This window comes from Montipora capricornis, chromosome 10, assembly GCF_036669925.1.
Source record: "Montipora capricornis isolate CH-2021 chromosome 10, ASM3666992v2, whole genome shotgun sequence".
NCBI lineage: Eukaryota > Metazoa > Cnidaria > Anthozoa > Scleractinia > Acroporidae > Montipora > Montipora capricornis.
Window position 1 is genome coordinate 38600085 of NC_090892.1, and position 20000 is coordinate 38620084.

At 37.9% G+C, this 20000-nt stretch overlaps 2 protein-coding genes across 7 annotated transcripts in view; one reads left to right on the top strand and one right to left on the bottom strand.

Moving 5' to 3' along the window:
* LOC138018493 (HAUS augmin-like complex subunit 4) overlaps positions 1–12336 on the bottom strand; it is a 22745-nt gene extending 10409 nt beyond the window's left edge. For 2 of the 5 annotated variants that reach the window (XM_068865130.1, XM_068865127.1), the window contains exons 1-5: positions 12187–12336; positions 7532–7668; positions 4975–5106; positions 1596–1745; positions 51–132 (exon numbers count right to left, since the gene is read on the bottom strand). In XM_068865130.1, the coding sequence (XP_068721231.1) occupies positions 51–132; positions 1596–1745; positions 4975–5106; positions 7532–7668; positions 12187–12217 (532 nt within the window). In that variant the 5' untranslated portion in view covers positions 12218–12336. Of the gene's footprint in view, positions 1–50; positions 136–1595; positions 1746–4974; positions 5107–7531; positions 7669–8833; positions 9187–12186 lie in introns of those variants that run through there. The other 3 variants (XM_068865129.1, XM_068865126.1, XM_068865131.1) reach the window with 2 other exon arrangements.
* A 126-nt stretch (positions 12337–12462) lies between these two features.
* The window catches only part of LOC138018494 (uncharacterized), a 32638-nt gene continuing 25100 nt past the window's right edge, over positions 12463–20000 (top strand). The window contains exons 1-3 of one of the 2 annotated variants that reach the window (XM_068865133.1): positions 12500–12585; positions 12701–12762; positions 15291–15443. In XM_068865133.1, coding sequence (XP_068721234.1) covers positions 15348–15443 — 96 coding nt within the window. In that variant the 5' untranslated portion in view covers positions 12500–12585; positions 12701–12762; positions 15291–15347. Of the gene's footprint in view, positions 12586–12700; positions 12763–15290; positions 15444–20000 lie in introns of both variants that reach the window. The other variant, XM_068865132.1, reaches the window with a different exon arrangement.

Here is a 20000-nt window from a genome sequence, read left to right on the forward strand (position 1 = left end):
CCGGGATTTCAGGTGTTTTCTTGGTCATTTACAGTATTAATGTAACATACCGATTTGTTTAGATGGCTTGTGAAAACTAGCTACTGTCTCACATTTGCTTCTTAATCGCGACTCCAGCTCAGGAATAATGCTCTGCTAACAAAATTGATAATTGCCAGTATGATATATTCTGTACACGTGATTTGTGACATGACGTACTGTTTTTAAGATGTTGATATATGTGGTTCATTGGTATCATAACATGACCAAATAATAATAATAAAAAAAAAGAACACATGAGAATTCTGTAACACTCTGCAACACACCGAAACACAGAAAAACGTTTCAGTCAGGTACTACACAGTTTTCCAGGGTTTCCTGGGATTTTCCGAATGACCGATGCTCCTGGTTTGACTTGCCTCAATTCAAGAATGCAAGCATGGAAGAGTTTCATTTCCTAAAGTTAAGTGGTTTAAGGATGTTTGATTTAGGTTAGGTCAGAAATTAATATTTTTTAGCAAGAGTCTGTCATTCATCAACACATAATCAGGAGAAGAGAATTTAATCAATGAGTTAAAATATTTTTTTCAAAATTGAATATTAAGCAACAAAAATGTGCTGAATAGGAAAAACCCAAGGAATGCTGCTACTTTTAAATAAGAATATTGTCTAAAATTAATATGTGAAAAGAATATTGAAGAACTTGTTAAATGACAAAAGAATCGTGACTGGAATAAAGAAAGACATAAATAGCCCATTGATCAACATGTCAAAAGGGAAAAAAACAATAACTTAGACACAAAGTACGTGCTTCTTGTCTCTGGCAACCCCTTTTATTTAGTCGCAAACAAACGTCTTGACATGTAAAGATCACTTGAGTTGTTGATCGATTGTTGATATCACACCCATAATAATGTTGTTGTTTAAATTTTTTCATGGTTTAAAATCGAAGCTGTTCAATTTTGATTTTTATTTGAGAAAATTAATATTCATTATCATACATGTAATCTGAAACAAAGGAAAAATCAAAATTAACTTGTTCAAACCCAGAATAAAATTGAACAATCTTATGCAACACAACTGCACCCGCGGAGGAACGGATGGATAATTACATTGCACTCATTTTATCTGTACCCTACCTTGAGCTGGTTACATATTCATATTCATGCTTTAGATCTTTTGTCCAAAATTTTTGTTGATTTTACTATCTAACTAAATTCAATGTTGCATTCTTGATGATGGTATTATAATGGTGACAGTCCAAAACATCAAGCAAGAAATTGCTTTTCCCATATGTTTTAACTGCACCAATTTTAATTCGGCGCAGTTGAAATCATATTGGCATGCAGTGTCTTTAGGGAGGAACATGTTAGGGTTCACTTTTATCATTATTTGCTTCAAAAATTTTGAAAGTCATTCAGTTGGTTCTCCTTTATTTCACATTGTGGTAATTAATAATTATTATTGTACAATCACATAATCTAGTAAAACAAGATGCATGTCTTAGCTAAGCCAAGTGTCAATTAAGGGAGCAAAACAAGTTATCGAATTGATAATGCAGTAATACCACCTTTGTGATTCAACACAAGTGACATCAAAGTGATACTGGTACATACTTGATAAACAGATTTCTTGTGATGTTGGCCCATAAGGTTCTCAGCTTTTAAACCTAACAGAGTGACAGTTTTTTCTCCTCCTTCCGGGTGAAAATTGAGGTAATCCAGTGCCTCTGCCTGAGCAAATGATTCCTTGAGTGCTTCAAACAGCTGAAAATATTTAAAATAGAAAATATATATAGGTACGCAAATAAGTAAGCACAAATGCTTTATCAGTCATTTTTTCACTGACTCTACTTTTCAGACCAACTAGAAATGATAACAGATCTCTAAAACAGCGTTTGAAATATTCCCAGGCTGTTTACCTGTGACTACATGTAAGTGACAGGGACAACATAATTATTTTCACCTGTCTCTACTAACATCAATATCCAACTTGAAAATTTTCAAAACTGATTTTTTTCCTTTTCACAATGATAACAAAACTGAAAGTAGGTTTTGCACTCTTAAGTGTCCTTGTTTAACTTCGCTTCTTCTTCTTAGATGATGCTTCAGAAAGTGATCCATATCGTGAATGACAGTGCTTTATCATACATGTAAGAGGAAAAGAGATTCACATGGCACTTGCCATGTATGCCACACACAATGTAAAAAAATTATAACATCATGATATTGAAAGAAATTTTTATCAAAAAATAATGATCGATTCCAAGATATCGTGCGACAAGTGTAAAAAATGGATTAAAATAATGTTACAAATTCTTTGTAATATTTTATTAAATGGGGTTTCATTGCCTGTCACCAGTGACAGGTATCTGTATTTTTTACTTGTCTCTCCCAAAAATTACTGAAATTATCAGGGCCCGGTTGTTCAAAAGATTAATTAATCAAGAGTTTATTTCTCTACTTCAAAATGTTGTTCAACGCTTATATTCGGCAATACTTTAAAGAAAAGAAAATAATTTGAAAAGCAAAAATAACCAAAAAACTTTCAGCAAAAAGTTGAAACATGTTCAAAGCAAAAGTTTACGCTAATCCTGGATTAAGTTAATCGGCTTTCGAACAACTGGGCCCAGGTAGACTCACAACATTTCAACCCCTTCTCAAGAACCTCAAGAACCTCAAGAGATCCAGAATGACCTAAAATATCTTTGTCAGTTCTTTTAACACTTGAAGATCTCCATCTCAAAAAATCCTGGTCCGTAAACAATCTCAAGCTTTTTGTAAACTTAAGCTACCTACACCAGGAATAAAACAACTCAGAACTGACGTGTATTATTTTGCAATCTACCTAGCCTACAAAACAGGCGTTTACAAGATCTTGCTACCTTAATGTAACGTTAAATATGGATTGGTAGCTAGCAGGGACATTAATTTTTAGTGTTTTAGTCAACCAAGTATCACTTAAGGAATAATTATTTTCAATTACCCAGATTTAATAGTGTACGGTACAGGAAACACCCTATAAGGTACTTTGGACCATGTACATTGTATATGGCCTAGACTGGACAGCAAAATCAAGGAGAAACATACCTTACAATCTTTTAAGTCCAGCATATGGCATGTTAACCTTGTAGATCTTGTAAGTGACAATATTATTGTGGCCCTTGTCCTATTTGTAGTTCTTGAGCATATTTTGCAATATCTTTCTATAGCATATTTCTATATATTCTAATAGGATAACTCCTGTAATTTTTAACTTTTATATCTCAAGTTTTTATAAAATATTAATTTTAGATCTTAGATAATAAAATTAAATTTTATCTATACTATGCATAAATCCTTTTTCTTTCCTTTTCCTAATTTATTTTTAATTAGTGTTCCCAATTAGCTTTTTGTAAACTTAATATATTGACACTTAAATAAAGTTATGTTATGTTATGCAGATGTTGTAGTTCAATTTTGACTTTGGAACAATTTGTTTTTGAACTGGTACAAAATAGTTGGAACTGGTAGAATTTTAATTGTACATGTACATGTGTACTGGAGCAAAAACAGTGAAAATAGTTTAATGTTTGTTCAACACAAAGAACATACTTCGTTGATAAAAGCTGTTTGCCATTCATTTACTTTAGTTCAAGACGTTACTGAAATAATGTTTGCTGAGCATTCCGAGCAGGACAGAAATACATGTAGCAAGACCTGTTGGAAATACTTAACAGTCTAGTTTGACCAAGAATAACATGAGTGGTGTTAAGCACTAATTTACACAATTTAAGCCTAAACACGTCTTCTAGAATGGCTAAAGCTTTCATGTAAGGTTAGGGTAACTGCCCGAATTTTAGGAATTAGGGTTAAGCTTTCAGTTAAGTGATTAGGGTTATGCACTGTCTTATTAACAGTTAGGATTCCAGGAGGTGTATGACAACTGCAGGTCACATACTGCAGACTGCCTACAAATAGCACTGATAAACAGTATAATTATTTAAGTATAAGCACCCATTTGATTAGTGCTGATAAACAGCATTTAACCCTTTCAGACCCGAGGGGTTCCCCATTGACGAGTAAAATCGTCTGGCGTTAGACAGAGTAAAATCTATAAGTGCCATTTGGCACTATCGGGCCTGAAAGGGTTAAGTTTATGCACCCATTTTAAAATGGTTAGCTTCTGTGAGGATCAGTCTACAGTCTGCAAGTGTCAGACACTGCATTCTAGGTAAAGGATTGGCATGCATTGTAGTGATTGGAGTAACTTATTTCAAGTGTTTAGTCTACAACAGCCCATGTGTTGCCTTGGTCATTGGGTTGATTCATGGTTATTGGAAGTAAAGCATTCTTTTACATGTAGGGTAAAGGGGTTAGGTTGTAAAGAAGGGTTAATCAAGTAAATTGACATGGTAAACTGACCATTACAAAGAAATTGAAAGTTGACGCTTTGGGGCTGAACAATCTGCGTTCCATGCGAATTTTGCATTGAAGTCTAAGCACTTTCATTGACATTTTGAGCGTTAGTCTTTTCTATTCTCTATAGAAATCTATTTCATTTACACTATTGCATTGGCATGAGTCTGACATTTTATCACTGATATATTTACCACAAGTGGCTCTGGTGTCCAAATGTGAATAAATTAAAGTTTGGACCAAGAGTGGCCTCAGGGGATGAACAACCCCTGGGTGGGGTAAGATAGAGGTAATGGGGAAGATCAGGAAGGGGTAGGCGAAGTAGAACGGATGAAAGGAATATTGCATTCTTTTTGAGACCCCCCAAAAAACCAAGCCCCTGTTTGCTGTAACTACCGGTACACCCACCCTTTTTTAGACAGTTGATAAAAATTAAACCAGTACATTTAAAATTGTACCAGTTCAATTATTTTGTACCATTTCCAACTATTTTGTACCAGTTCAAAAACAAATTGTACCAGCACTCAAAATTGAACTACTTAAATGACCACAGGTTGCATGGACAACAACAACAACAACAGTACTTACAAATACTTACTTGTGCAGCACTTGAACTGGGATGGACATCTTGTTTCCTTAGGTCGTAATCAATTAACAGTTCCTTCAGTTCTGAATACAATGCTAAGAGTTGGAGAAACTTCAACTTTTGTTGCCTTAATGAACCTTCAGCCTGAATTCAAATGCAAGGGAAATGAATCTTTCATCAACTGGTATGGAACCCATTCACACCTCAAATGCCCTAGGACAGGGCTGGAAATTGCGACCAATACAGTCGCATTTGCGACTAAAACATTTGGAGAAGTCGCAAATTTGCTACTTGTTGTCACCCTCGCTCTTTCGAAACAAAAGGGTTAGCAGTTGCCACTTTTGCTGCTACTTTCGCTAAAATAAATAAATAAATAAGTAAATAAATGACAAAATTGTTTTGTTTCTTGCTGTGAATTTTCTCAGATAGCGTAATTGTAGAGTAATTTAGCTGCGATGTTACGTGCACAGCTCCATTCCTTCGATCATTCGCCATTTTCAGCGGTTTCTTTACACACAAGTATTGCGGGCTCATATTTTTTTGCTCAACCGCTGACAACACAATGCAGCGTGGCGATTTTGCGACTAAAATTTGCAAAATTGCGACTAAATTTTCGTATCTTGTCGCAAAATTGCGACTGGATTTTTTCGTTAATTTCGAGCCCTGCCCTAGGATGCTCCCCATTAATGAGTAAAATCATCTGGCATTAGACAGAGTAAAATCTATTGGCGTTAGACAGAGTAAAGTCTATTAAGTGTCACTCTCACAGGGTTGCCACAGTCACTCAACACTAACAAAATAATCTGCTGACTTCTCCCTGATTTTTCCCTGACCTCTAAACAATTTTAACTGACCTTAAGGATGGTGCCTAGTACTAATTAAAGATATTTTTGCCCCAGTGTGTGATTATGCCGGAAATGTAGATCTTAACAAGTGTTATGGAAATCCAAAAAGGAAAATGGGGGGTAACCACACATTTTTAAAAGATAATATTCATGAATAATATTTGCAAAAAGCTTTAAAATACAAAGCAATGTATGGCATTCTTTCTCAAATTGAAGCTTAATTATCTCTCAAAAATGCATAGTTACCCCCAATTTTCTTTTTGAATGGATACCAAGAGTACTTACTAAGATCTACTTTCTCTGGATAGTTTTAAACCACGCAAAAACATCCCTGTATTACTAAGCGTCACCAATAGGAAATCGAAGTATCTCGAGATGCGCAGAAAGTATGCACAATAACGATAGTAGGCACCGTCCTTAAATTAGTTGAATAATCACATTTGCTTCAGCTTCTTTTGAAGGCCATCAACATTCTTCTCTTTGTTTTCGATCTCTTTGTGCTTTTCACAGGATTTTGTGTGCAAAATCTTGTGAACTGCTTGCCAAGAATAAATTCCCTGAGGCTGACTTTTCATTGACTTAAACAACACAAAAGATTTTCCCTCACTTTTTACAAAAATTCCCCGACTTTTCCCTGACCTTGAAAAAATTTTGTTTTTCCCTGATTTTCCCCTGATCGTGGCAACCCTGTGTAAGGGGTTTGTTTATTTGTTATTTCTTATTTATTTGTTTCAGCAGGTTGAAGTTTTGGCAGCTATTCAGCTGATGTGGACCTGCTAAATTTACCCACCCACCCATATACTCACAGAGGACAGCCACAACACTGGGAATTTCATCCCCTACTCTTCTCGAATAGTGTGTGGGTTCTTAACGTCCTACAGGGTCGGTGGGTTTTTGCCTGAGTTTAACCCAATCACACCTCAGATGCCCTAGGACGCCCCCATTGACCAGTAAAATCGTCTGGCGTTAGACAGAGTAAAATCTATTTAGTGTGACTCTCAGGGGTCAATGCCCCCTCCATTACCCATTAGGGAGCTTTAGCATCGACGACGGGAACGGCAAAGAGAACGTCATGTAAAAACATAAATTCACGTTATTGCGATCACTTCGCGACTATTCCAAGCCTTTTAACATGACAAAGTTGTGGCAGTCCCTCAGGAATGAAACCATTACGAGCGGTGCTTAATTTAGGGGAGAAAAACGAAATTTTATCTCCAAGTGCTGACGTTCTCCATAACACCTCAAACTTAGTAATTTCACGTTGTTGCTTTGCTGACGACGGCAAAGAAATGGACAAAAATGAAAAAAGCACGTGCAGGGCGAGCAAAGCTATAATTGTTTTTGCCACTGAATATGCAAATTTGCAACGTTCTCGTTGCCGTCGCCGTTGTCGTTGCTAAAGCTCCCTATTGATTGACCTCTGGGAGTGAGACTTGACAGATTTTACTCTGTCTAATGTAAATGTAAAATGGGGGCATCCTATGGTGTTTGAAGTGTTAGTGGGTTAAGTAATGACATTATTTTCTATAGTGCAACTACATGTACCGGTAATTATTCCTCCAATGAATCCAGATTTTACTGCAGGGAAAAAACCTGGATACCCAATGAGCAAAAACCCTCTTGAAGGAGATGAACGAACATACACTGTAATTACAACAACTCAAAGCTCCCACTTTGAATCCAAAATTAAATCCAGCACCCTGTTTATTTTCAAAATCACTGACCTGTTTCATGTCCTTGTAAACTGCAAGTGACATTCCACTATCTGTGACATGCCTTGTCAGAGATGTCAACAATTTCGTAAAGTCTGGGTACTGCTGCACATGAGAAGATGTCAAATTAACTGGTAGGCTGCTGTTCACTAAAATCACACAAGTTCATTTATTAATAAAAATAATAATAATTATAATATTATTGTGCACCATACAAGGTGATCCAGGAAAAGAGGAATGCCATGCTTACAGAAGACCAGAAAAGAAACACTAAGATTGATAAATGCCAATCTCATGAAGTCTATTCTGGAAGAGCTTTGACTTGAAACATGTGAAGGGGATGGGAAACTAAGCCACACACAGAACACTATTACAACAATCCTACAGCACCCCAAGATTTCTCTCCACAGGGTTCGTACCCTTTTTAAGGCCAAAAAGTCAAGGATTTTCAAGGACTTTCCAGGACCCTACTAAGAATTAAGTAAGAATTAATACCACAAACCAAGCAAAATTCGAGAACGTTATACTTTGTTTACCTGAACATTTGTTTTCACTGGCTTCATTTACACATAGATTAATACTTTTCAGTCTTGATCAATAAAAAATCAAGGACTTTCAAGGACCAAAAATCGATTTCAAGTACTTTCAAGGCCTTGAAATCGGACTTCTGGAATCCAAGGGTTTTCAAGACGCGTACGGACCCTGTCTCCACATTTACAACACATGCCTTGCAACCTGTTCATACTAGCTGGCAACCAGCCTGGACAATATCAAATGCAATACACAAAGAAGATTCATAAACCCCAGAGATTTGAATTGGATGCAACATTAAGTTCTATCTATCTATCTATCTACCATTTATTTGCCTCCATCACAATAATTGATGATTCTTGCAAATTGGAAAACGGCCAGTGGTTGATATATAAATAAATAAATAGATAGATAAAAGTAATTTTAAATGATATTATGAATTAAATTAAAGGCAGTTTGTGAATGCCGTCAGAGAAGAGGCGTTTATAGTCTCATTTGGCAAAGCGTTCCATTCGATTATTGTTCTTGGAAAGTAGGAGAATTTATAATAATCAGTAAAAGCGAATGGGACCTCACATAAAAAAAGCTTGGTTGGTGAAATGACGGCTAACTCGGCCCAGTGGCTTCAGATATTTCGCAGTGTCTATTCCAGTTTGGCCATTGTGGATTTTATAGAACATAACTAGTCTATCCTTTTTCCGCCTTTCTTCAAGGGTGTTCCATTGTAATTCCTGTAGCATAACATTAACACTTGATACATAATTGTACCGGTTTAAAACATACCGAGCTGCACGTCTCTGTACCATTTCCAGTTTTTTTACATTTTCTTTGGTATAGGGATCCCATGCTGCTGAAGAGTATTCGAGTAGTGGTCGAACCAAGGTCTTGTAAGCCAAAGATTTTAAATTAGATGAATTAATTCTCAGATTTCTTCGGAGGAAACCAAGCGATTGATTTGCCTTATATGCAATGTTTTCAATGTGACGATTCCACCTGAGGTCTTGAGTTAGGGTGACTCCCAGGTACTTTGCTGAATGCACAGTTTCAAGGACTTTACCGTGAAGGGTGTAATCGTGAATTATCGGGTTCTGCTTACGAGTGACCCGTAGAACATGGTATTTATCAGTATTAAATTCCATAAGCCATTTCTCCTCCCACTGTTCTAGTTTCTTTAAATCACTCTGAAGAAACTTGGTGTCAGCCTGTGATCGTATAGTCATGTATGGCAGGGAATCATCTGCAAAAAGACGTACAGTTGAAAGACTCCGGTAAATCATTGATGTAAAGTAAAAATAAGCATGGACCTAAAATTGATCCTTGGGGGACTCCTGACTTGACATGTGTACATGTATAACATGAATGTTCCTCATTTAACTCTCTGGGTACGATTTGTAAGGAAGGCTTGTATCCATTTCTTTGTCTTTCCTCGAATTCCATAGTGATCTAACTTTAGAAGAAGTCTTTGGAGACCAACTTTGTCAAAACCTTTAGAGAAATCCATTATGGCTACATCTATTTGACCTCCATTCTGCATAAATTATTATATGCTAAATCATCAATTAACTCCACCAGCTGTGTTTCACAAGATCTACCTCCTCTGAAGCCATGTTGTAGACCATATAAGAAGTTATGATCATTTTCATGATATGACTTGTCAGGATATGTTCCATTAATTTACAGACTATACAGGTTAGCGATATTGGTCTGTAGTTTGATGCATCAGTCTAGATCTCTTTCCTTTCTTGAAGACTGGAGCTATGTTTGCTGTTTTCCAGTCCTCAGGAACAGTACCAGAGTCATATAATTTCCTAAATATTGTAGTTAGTATTGGGGCCATCACATTTGCCATTTCTTTCAATACACGGGGGCTGATTTGGTCCGGACCTGGCACCTTATGGGCTTTGAAAGATTTCAGCAATTTGAGTACGCCAGATTCTGTTATATTAATGTCAGCCATGTCAGTGTAAGGTGAGGGTCGACTTATAATTAGGAAATCTGGATCTCTACCTTTACCGCAGAGGGACTTAATCCCAATAGTGTCTGTTTTGCGATGTTTGATGAAGGTCCAAAAACGTTTCCTTCCAGTGTGACTTTCTGGATCATCAGTTGGATTAATTATTGACTCGACATAGCTCCAGTAAGCTTAATCCTCATTTTCACATTGTATTACCCTTTTTAGGGCTTTTAGTCACCTAACTGTTGTATTGATGACATCTAATCCCATCTTTTGTTGCCGTTTTTTCCTGATGGACAGCTTATCTCGTTTACTTAACAATTTACGAATTTGTGGAGTGACCCATGGTAAATTATCTCTAGATTTTGTTCTTCTATGGGGGATGTGTTTTTTGACTGCCTTATGCACCAGTCATTTGAAACACCTGCACCCCCCCCCCCCCCCAATTCGGGCCTTAGCGGGGGATTGCGGGGACTTTCACCTCATATACACTCCATTTTGGTTCCCCGGTAGGCGGAGAATTCGCTGGAAGTCACGGTCTTCGCATCCCCTACCGGGGAAATTAAGTGGGGCAGTCACTCCTTGGTCAGAGGTCTTCATCTTCGCGCATCTTAGTAATTTTGCACACATTATTGTCGCTTTCTTGACAAACTCGATCGTGGATTCTGGTTTTTCACATTTTGCAAAGCCTATTAGCCATTACTCTAAATAATGGTCAGTATTTGGCATCACTGTCTTGCAAATATTCTTCATTTGTTATTGTGGAACGTAAATCTGGACAAGAAAGCGCACGGAATTCCTGGCTGGGAAACCAACCAATTTTATCTCGCTGGCTGGGAAATTTCTTGTGTGTCTTGCTGGGAAAAAGGAACAGATAATGTTTTCCCAGCAACACTGAAAAACACCTGAAAATGCCTTAATAACATTTATTTTCATTAACTGGGGTATAATAATACATTTTACAACAAATTGGTCGTTGGGTGCCCCTGGTTGTGTTTCATTGTCAATTTATCAGCTAGAAGTATCAATGAAACTACTACAATAAAGATATTTTGACATACTCATTGTGCATTGAGGAGCTTTGGCAAGTTATTTGCTGGCTGCTGAAAGATCAATCTGTTTATTTCATGGCTGCCAACAGTGTCTTTAATTTTAACCAGTGTGTTATAACTACACTTGGCAATGATAAGTTGTTTTACAAAGGGAGTACCATGTGTTGAACAGTAGGGGTGGGGGAATGCACCACTCACTTTCACTTGCATAAAAAGTGAATGCCCAGCATAAGCCCGAATGGAAGGGGGGGGGGGGGGGGGGGTGCGGGGGTTTCACATGACTGGTGCATTACCAATGGCCTCCTTAATGCACCTATCAATGTAAACCCCGTGGGGGGGGAGTGCGGGCAAGGGGTGGGGATTTGACGGCGAAATCCATCTCCTCCGTCGGAGGTTTGATCGAGTACCTTTGCTCGGGGGTCGGGACATTTAATTTTTTTCGGCAGAGAGACTGGGACCAAGATAAAGCGTGGTTACCTGGCATCGTCTTTATTGGCTTTGGAATGGCGTGGGTTTCGGAGAAAGTGAGTTTTTAATCGATGTTTATCTGCTACTTCATAGGCCATCTAGTCTATTAAAAAATGTTTTTAGAACGTTCCTACTTTGAAGTGAATGTACATGACACATCATGTTGTCTCATAAGGGAGATAGGTTGATAAATCAAGTTTGCGAGATTCATACCAAGTTTAAGTAATTAAAGTTCATGAAAGTTATTAAAGGTATGTGCATAGCTTGTCTATTAATTGGTATTTTGCCCCTGGGTGGGGATTTCTTACTACATTTTGATGAACGTATGCTGCCCCACCTTTGGGAAATTGACCAGAATTTTTGCTCCTTTGTCAAATCCCCACTCCTTGCCCGCACTTCCCCCCCCCCCCCACGGGGTTTACATTGATAGGTGCATAAATTCTATCCACATTTCGTTTACAGTTTTATATCATCAGTGTTGTTGTTAGTTAGCTGAAATGGTACACGAAAATAATTATTTGCAAACATGTCATTGACAGCATTTGATCATCAGAAAAAGAGCTACATGTATCATAGGGCATAAACATTCGGACGGCCATTTGGCTGTTATGGAAGGCAATTCCAAAAAAATAGAAATCAGCTTAGCTTAGGGCCGTACTTACATTTCTCTGCCGTTTCTTGCGCTGATAGCATCTTTATACGTCTTTAGCTACAAGATTTCGCTAGTTATGACGACTTCCGTTTTTTTTCTTTTTTAAGATCCTCGACTTTTGAGCATTTAATATTCACATGAACAGGTAAAAGCTACCGCCATTTTTCATAACCACCAAAGTGAGGCAAACTAATTTTGCAATCAATTCTCAATCAATTATTTTGGGCTTGCCATTATTCTAAAACGAGATATGATTGGTCAATGAACCATGTAGCCAATGAATGACGCGGTCTCTTTATTGCTTTCCAATGTGTACATTTCCGTGAGTTTATAACGTGATGTTTTTCAACTTGCAGTTGCAGTATTGAAAAGGAAACATCACCTCCCTGGAAATTCTCCTTCGCAAAAGGTAAGGTCATTTCTTATTTAAAATCTGATTCTCTTAGGAAAGATTATTCGTTGGTTCGCTTGATCGTAATTTTGACGATCATAAGTGTAAATATTGAGATCCGAATTTTCTCCAGCTGCACAAAATGTCTTGCTTGCAAGATTGCGGAAACCCATCGATAACCAAGGCAATTTAGAGGTGAAAAAATACTTTTTATCCTTTTTATCCAATGCATGATCCTCCCTTCATAATTTTTTCCTTCTGCATAATTTAATAACTTGTTTCCGCCGGGTTCAGTAATATAACAATTAAGCTATACTGGGCATGGTTTGGCTCCATTTTGCATGTTGCCAAATTTAACACTTATAGAAACCTTAAAATCTACAGATAACTTTCTTATATAAAAAAAATGTTGATTAAACTGAAGCGTTGTTCGTAGTCTGATCATCTTTTGTGCGAATGGACGCAACAATGACAAGCAACATTTCAGAAACATTATATAAAAAAAATCATGTTTATTCTTGGATCCGATGAGTGAATCCGATGCATTAAATATTATAGACCTTCTATTCTGATCCATGAGCTATGTGATATTAATGTATGTTAGGATGACCAAAATATCTTCTTGGACTTTTGAAAAAAGTTGTGGTTGAAATTTGATCTTGATTTGGTCGTTTTGACTAGTTTGTTTTTCATGTACCATAATTAGTTCTGTATGGTCAGCAATACAAAGGAACTTCTGGGAAAAGTAAAACGTGACAACCACTACAAAATACATACGTTAACCTCTTACTAACCAAGTTCGAGGTCTGTACTGCAAGTTACGAACCAAGTCTTTTTTGTTGATTTTTGCGCTTTCATGGGCCATAAATCAAAGGAAAAAAGGAAGATCCGGAAATTTCAGCATGGGCCGAGAAAACCACGTTAATAAGATAAGTAAATAATTATCATTACATTTCTGAGGTACTCAAGCTTGCACATTGGAGAGGCCCTGTTAGGGGTAAATTCCGACAAGCGACATGGCCTTGAACCGGCGACATGATAGCCACGAACTGGCGATGACCGACAGACTATTACAACGAATTAGCGAAAGGGACACAAATGTCAAGACCGACCGACAGCGAATTTCAGAATTGTGAATGTTCTGCGGACTGCGGAACATTTACAAGTACACAATTCGTCGTAATTACTTAATAATGATCATTGTTAACAATAATGGCCAATTATGGCTAATAAGGGTCCAATAAAGGCGAACAGAAATACAGCTCATTTTACTGCTGTTTTGATTGTTCATTTCATGTGATTGACGTATTCAGTGCATCACTCTCTTTGAGGACTTTTCCGCTTTACGTATCATGTTCTCCCTGCATGTGCCCATGTGCCCTGCATGTGCCCACGTGCGCTCTCCATCAGTCTGTCAGAGAGATACTTTTTTCTCTATTGATCGCGTTCATCTCGGTGTTGAAATACATCACTATCAGAGTCATAAGGGAGTCGTAGGAGTGCCGAACTTGTGCACGGTCAGAGTCACGTGACGGGTCTGTTCAACATCAGAGACCGCGCTATTGTTTAACCCTTTGAAGTTTGCCGAGTTTCATAACCAGTCCCCTTTACTAACTATGATTTTTCACAGACCTTTTGTAAACGCATGCCTTGCGGATAATGAATGGTCGATAATGTCCTTCCTCCTGGGTTGTTATAGTTACAGAAAAGCACAGTCTGACAACTAAATCAGAGTTGAACTCGGAAGAAACAGTAGACTCTTGCACTACCAGAATTGTAGAAATGCTGTTATAGCTCGATTGCTTTGCCAGATTAGGCCTTTATTCACTTGTATAGTTTGCTAGATGGAATTTCATTGACTTCAACAACTATTCCAAGTAATATGAATAGGTATTAAACATTAAAAAAGCTCTCAAAACCCTGGGCTTAAAAGTACGAAAGATAGAGGCCGTATGTTCCGTTGGCATCGTTCCAGCGAATGGGGATTGTCAGAGGGGCAACGAGCTAAAATTTATTAATGAAATTCCGACAGGCGACTAAAGAATGTTCCAAAATTGCGACATAGCTGGCTGTGAAATTCAGACGGAGGACATGGGCACCCCCCCCCCCCCCCTGACAGGGCCTCATTGGAAAGGAAACTAGCTGAAGTCAAGTAGAAGGATCATCTGCCACAAATGATTGCCACTTAAAAATGTTCAACAAGTTTATGTAACATAAATGGCGTGAAAAACTTGGTAGTGACAGAAAGTTTCAAGTTTTAATAGTGGGCTGTATAGCGGGCAGTAATCTACAGTATGACCCACTAAGTTAGCCAATCATAGCATAGGCAGCCCAAGTTCGCTTCAATAGAAGGCGTGTAATAATTACTAGTGGGAAGATGACCTTTGAGTGCAAGAGGTATTGGGTTACAAACAACCGTTGAGAATTTAAACGCATTATAAGACTTTGTGGAACGTTAAATTGAACATTTTTTTAGGTTTCATAATCGACAGTATTTTATTTCATGCAAAGTCTTATAACGCGTTTAAATTCTCAACGGCTGCCTGTAACCCAATAGCACTCAAAGGTCATCTTCCCACTAGTAATTAATTATTACACGCTCTCTAGTGACGCAAACTTGGGCTGCCTATGATCATAGCATGCATATTATCTAAGAGATATGATAAAATAACTTTTTACTGAAAGCACAAAGCACCCAGTTACGGAACCTTTTATGTTTTCAGGGGTTGAATGGTTACCGTCTTGAGCTATTTTAGAGTGCTCTAGGAAGAGGACGAAGCATGGAAGACCCTAGTATAAAAACATCAGGACAAGCTGGAGCATTAAATATAGGGTACATAAAGAGTTTGGAAGGACTTTTGAAAATTTCTGAAATTGTAGGTATCACTTTCCAATTAATTTTAAACACATAAACAACCTGATCTTTGCACTTATCTGGATAATTTAACCCTTTGACACCCAAACCAGCCATAATAACTTAGTATTTTACTCTGTCTTAAATGCCTGACCCGGGTTGCTCAAAGCACGGTTAGTGCTAACCAGCGTTAAATACCATGGAAACATATAGGATTTGATACCTCAAGATTAAGCAACGGTTAGCGCTAACCAGACTTCGAACAACCAGCCCCAGACGATTTTACTCGTCAATGGGGAACCCCCAGGAGTCAATGGGTTAATAAATAAGGAAAATTTGTCTCTGATAGACAGCTGAAAAATTCAGTTGGCTCCAACGGGATTCAGACTCATGACCTCTCACTGAGTCCTCTGCGATGCTGGTACGTAGATTGCAATGCTCTACCAACTGAGCTATGAAGCCACACAGTTTAATAGGAGCCACCTTTTTCAGGTGCCTATCAGAGACAGTACTTGCTTAAATTTGAGGGTCGTTTCTCTCTTTTAGCTATAGTCCGTTCTTCAGATATATACATTATATGCATGCATTTTTATCAATGTTGTTAAACATGTACACTGTATCTTGAAATTTAAAAGGGAGCCTAAGAAGGTTTGCATGTTTTCTTATTGTGTTCTTCACTTAATGTTCTTTTTGTAAGTACATGTAGTGAGTGAATATCCATGTTGTCATACATGATATATATGGGTCACCATGAGTGAGTGTAATAAGAAGTGAGAAGAATGAAGGCCTGAAGTGCATCACTCACAACCATAGAGAAGAGTGTTAATTCCATGAAATACTGTAATCATCAAAATATTATATAACGAGAATTCATGTTAGTGGACAAAAGAGGACCAGCATGCTGTATCTAGATGATGGTGACAAATAATACAAAAAAATGTACATGTACGACACTTGATGAATACCTTGGGTGCCAGGGGAATTTTTTATTCTACATGTAGGTCGGAGAGAACACTCAGCAATTCCAAATCAACGGCCCAAGACGAAAAAAAAGATTAAGTCTCACCACCCCAGAACCTCATTTCCACACGTAGAGACAGTTCAGAATTCTCGTCAATCCAGCTTTCGCCTGTAACTGCTTCCCACGGGACGCAATGAAATGCATCATTAACAAACATTCCTGAAAATTGTGGTAACAATGATGGCTATTCATTCCAACAGCCTTAATAATTTTGGAGCAATTTTAATGATGTTGTTTTGATTTTAGTTGCGTAAGATTGATGTATTTGATGACAATGTTTTCCCCTCAGAGGCAAACTTTATTTGTTGAACATGTTTAAAACAGGATACTGTAATAGCAAAGAGCTAGAGGTCACTGCCTAAATTGTAGAATGGAAGACTTCGAAATGTGAGAAACTTTTGTCTGTGCTTACCATTTTTCATCCGTAAGTCCTCCGTTCTCAGACACAGTTGCAACAAATGTTAACAAGTTAAACATTTTCAGTTACAGTCAAACTTCCACTAATGGACACTTCCTGTAAGGAGACACCAAACTGCGACCCTGGCACTTTCTCCTCTAATTTAACACTACGCATTTAAGGACGTTCGTGCCCAAAATGTTCCCACGTACAAATTTTTTTTAAAAAAAATTGAGGAGTGACTGTGCTCGTTTTCGAGACCATGAGGTGCACTTTTAGAAGATTGCATTATTTTAAAATTATCGTAGCTTACAATAATTGTCAGCGATAAAAAAGCTACATTAGTGAAATTTAGATCAGGTAAGCGTACTCAATTAAACATAACTAATATAACTAAATTAATCTTTACAGCTGATGTCTTTTTCTGAGGTGAACTATACCTTGAAAAACGATACATATTAGTCTAAGAAATAAAGAAAACTTCGGTCGCACAAGAGAATAAAATAGGGGTCACCAAGCATTCAAAAGAGTAAAATCACTGCGAAGTTCTCAAAGCGATGGTATATTCGCACTGTCACGTCATTGCGTGACATTTCCAAGAAGATCTTGTTCCACAGCTATCCTATGATGCCACACGCTCTCACGTTTCATTCTTGGGGAAACTGTTTGCGCCTTTAGCATCGTGTTTACTTTGAATTTTGTAGTCTGCGATGCATGACGTGTGCGTGACATGTGCGAAAAAATGCGCAGTAGCAATGGGCGCGAACGTCGCTAACCTCCTGTAAGAGAACATCTCTCTTATTAAATAAGTAGACACGGACACCTATTCGGGGTTTAGATGGTCTAAAATATCCGTGGCTGCCGTAAGCGGACAGTGAACAATATCAAGAAAATTTCTAACAAAATAGGTTCGATTTTAATGGTTTAATATCACACACTGTCCTAGACAAAACATAGTCATTTCGATTACAAGTAGCTTCTTTTTTTTGCATTACAGTACATCAAAGTTTTCCTTTTTAAACCTTTCTTCAAGCTAGTGGCACGAAAATTTGTCTCCTTTAAACTTAAACTCACAAGGCAACTGCATACCATATCCTGCTCCTCTGTTCATCCGCTTTCCCGTAATAAGAACCATTGCTGAGTTAGACGCATGCACAAGGAGCTTCGTCACCCAATCTCAAACATATTCTAATGAACAAATGGCATCTTCTACAAAACCAGCCCTTACTAAGAGAACTAGACTTTAAACCCCCCTCATAGACCTTTTCCAATGTTTTTGACGCCATCTTGGCCGGGGGGGTTGGACAAACACAGCTAACTTTACAGTAAATGTATGGGATTTAGCGCTGCTAAAAGGAGACGGATTTTCAACTTTTGCCACTACTTCATATAGTTTTACAAAATGGATATCATTCATTCAACAGAAAATAAGGCCAATAAGGAAGATACAGCATCCATACATTTAAATATTGTTATAAATCCTCTCATGTTGCTTATACTTTCGCGGAAATGTGCATTATTTTGATCAGAAGGATTTGTCTGAAATCTTAAAAATTTGTTTATGGTCATTTTAGCCTGAATCTGTTCTTTAAACATGTATTTCATGAAAATAGTGGAAGTGTCTATTTCATATACGGGTCAATAGCTCACGAGGCGAAGCCGAATGGGCTATTGACCCGTGACCCTAGTCCTCTAGTAGCATAGCCAATCAAAATGCAGGATTTGCGTTAGTCCACTAGTTGGGTGATAATAATAGCCCATGAGGCGAAGCCGAATGGGCTATTGACCCGTGACCCTTGAGGGCCAGTTGGACAGAAAAGGCAATAATAAAGTTAGCAAATGCAAGTTGAAGAAATATTTATTTGGGAATAAAATGTAAGAAAGCGTCACGCTTTTTGCTACTCGAGGACTATTAGTAATAGTCCTCTAGTAGCATAGCCAATCAAAATGCAGGATTTGCGTTAGTCCACTAGTTGGGTGATACTAATACTTGTTAGATCTAGAGCAAAGCTCTGAGGTATTTGAATTTCCAGTCTTGACCAATAGGAACTGTGTTTGGCCTGTCTACATCTTGAAACAATTACAAGTTGTCTTAATTAAAAGCTTTCAAAGACGTGTTGTGGTGCATTATGTGCCCTCTGTTGCACTTTTTTTTCAACCTCCCATAAGCAGACACCTCCCATAAGTGGACATTTAACCTTGGTCCCGAGGGTGTCCGCTTACGGGAGGTTCGACTGTAATTCCCCTGACTTGACTTACTTGACTTAAGCCTTTAGGTTCCCTGTGGAACATAGGGCCGCAACAACACTCCTCCAACGCACTCGGTTCTGTGAGGTCCTCCTCCCATGTCGTACCAATGGCATTCACCGCTGCATCAGTGCTCCTGCGCCAGGTCTGTTTCGGTCTTCCTACTTTACGCTTTCCTTGTGGATTCCAGTCGAGGGCTTGCTTCCAGGTGACGTTTGAGGGGGACTTCCTGAGTGTGTGGCCGATCAATGGTAAAAAATATTTTCTGGTGAATGTTTATGGCCCAAATAAGGATGCCAAGGCAATTAAATTTTTTCAATACTTATCAACAACTTTACGTGCGATGGATTTTGAAAGCGACGACAACGTGATCATAGGAGGAGATTTTAATTGTCCGCTAGATCCGGCAGGATAAAAAGGGAGGGATTTTAATTCCACGTCAACATCTAATCAATTCGATTGAAAATATCCAAAGTGAATTCAATCTCCATGATATTTGGCGTGTTAAGAATCCTACTACCCTTAGTTTTACTTGGAGTAAAACCTCTCCTTTTATATTTTGTAGGCTTGATTATTGGCTAATTTCAGATAGTTTACATGATTTGGTTACTCGAGTTGACATTATAGCTTCAATTATAAAAACTGATCACTCTGCTATAGTATTAGAATTAAAGGAAATTGAAGAGAATTGTAAAGGACCAGGTTTTTGGAAGCTAAACACTTCTTTACTAGCCAATCCAGAATACATGAAGACGATCACTAGTGAGTTGCCTACTTGGGTAGAAGAAGCAAATGATTTGTCAAATGATAGAATAAAATGAGACTGGTTGAAATTTAAAATTAAGATGAGTTCAATCGCTTTTTCAAAGAAAATGTCCCGAGAGCGTCGGAAGTTGGAGGAGGAACTCAATTCT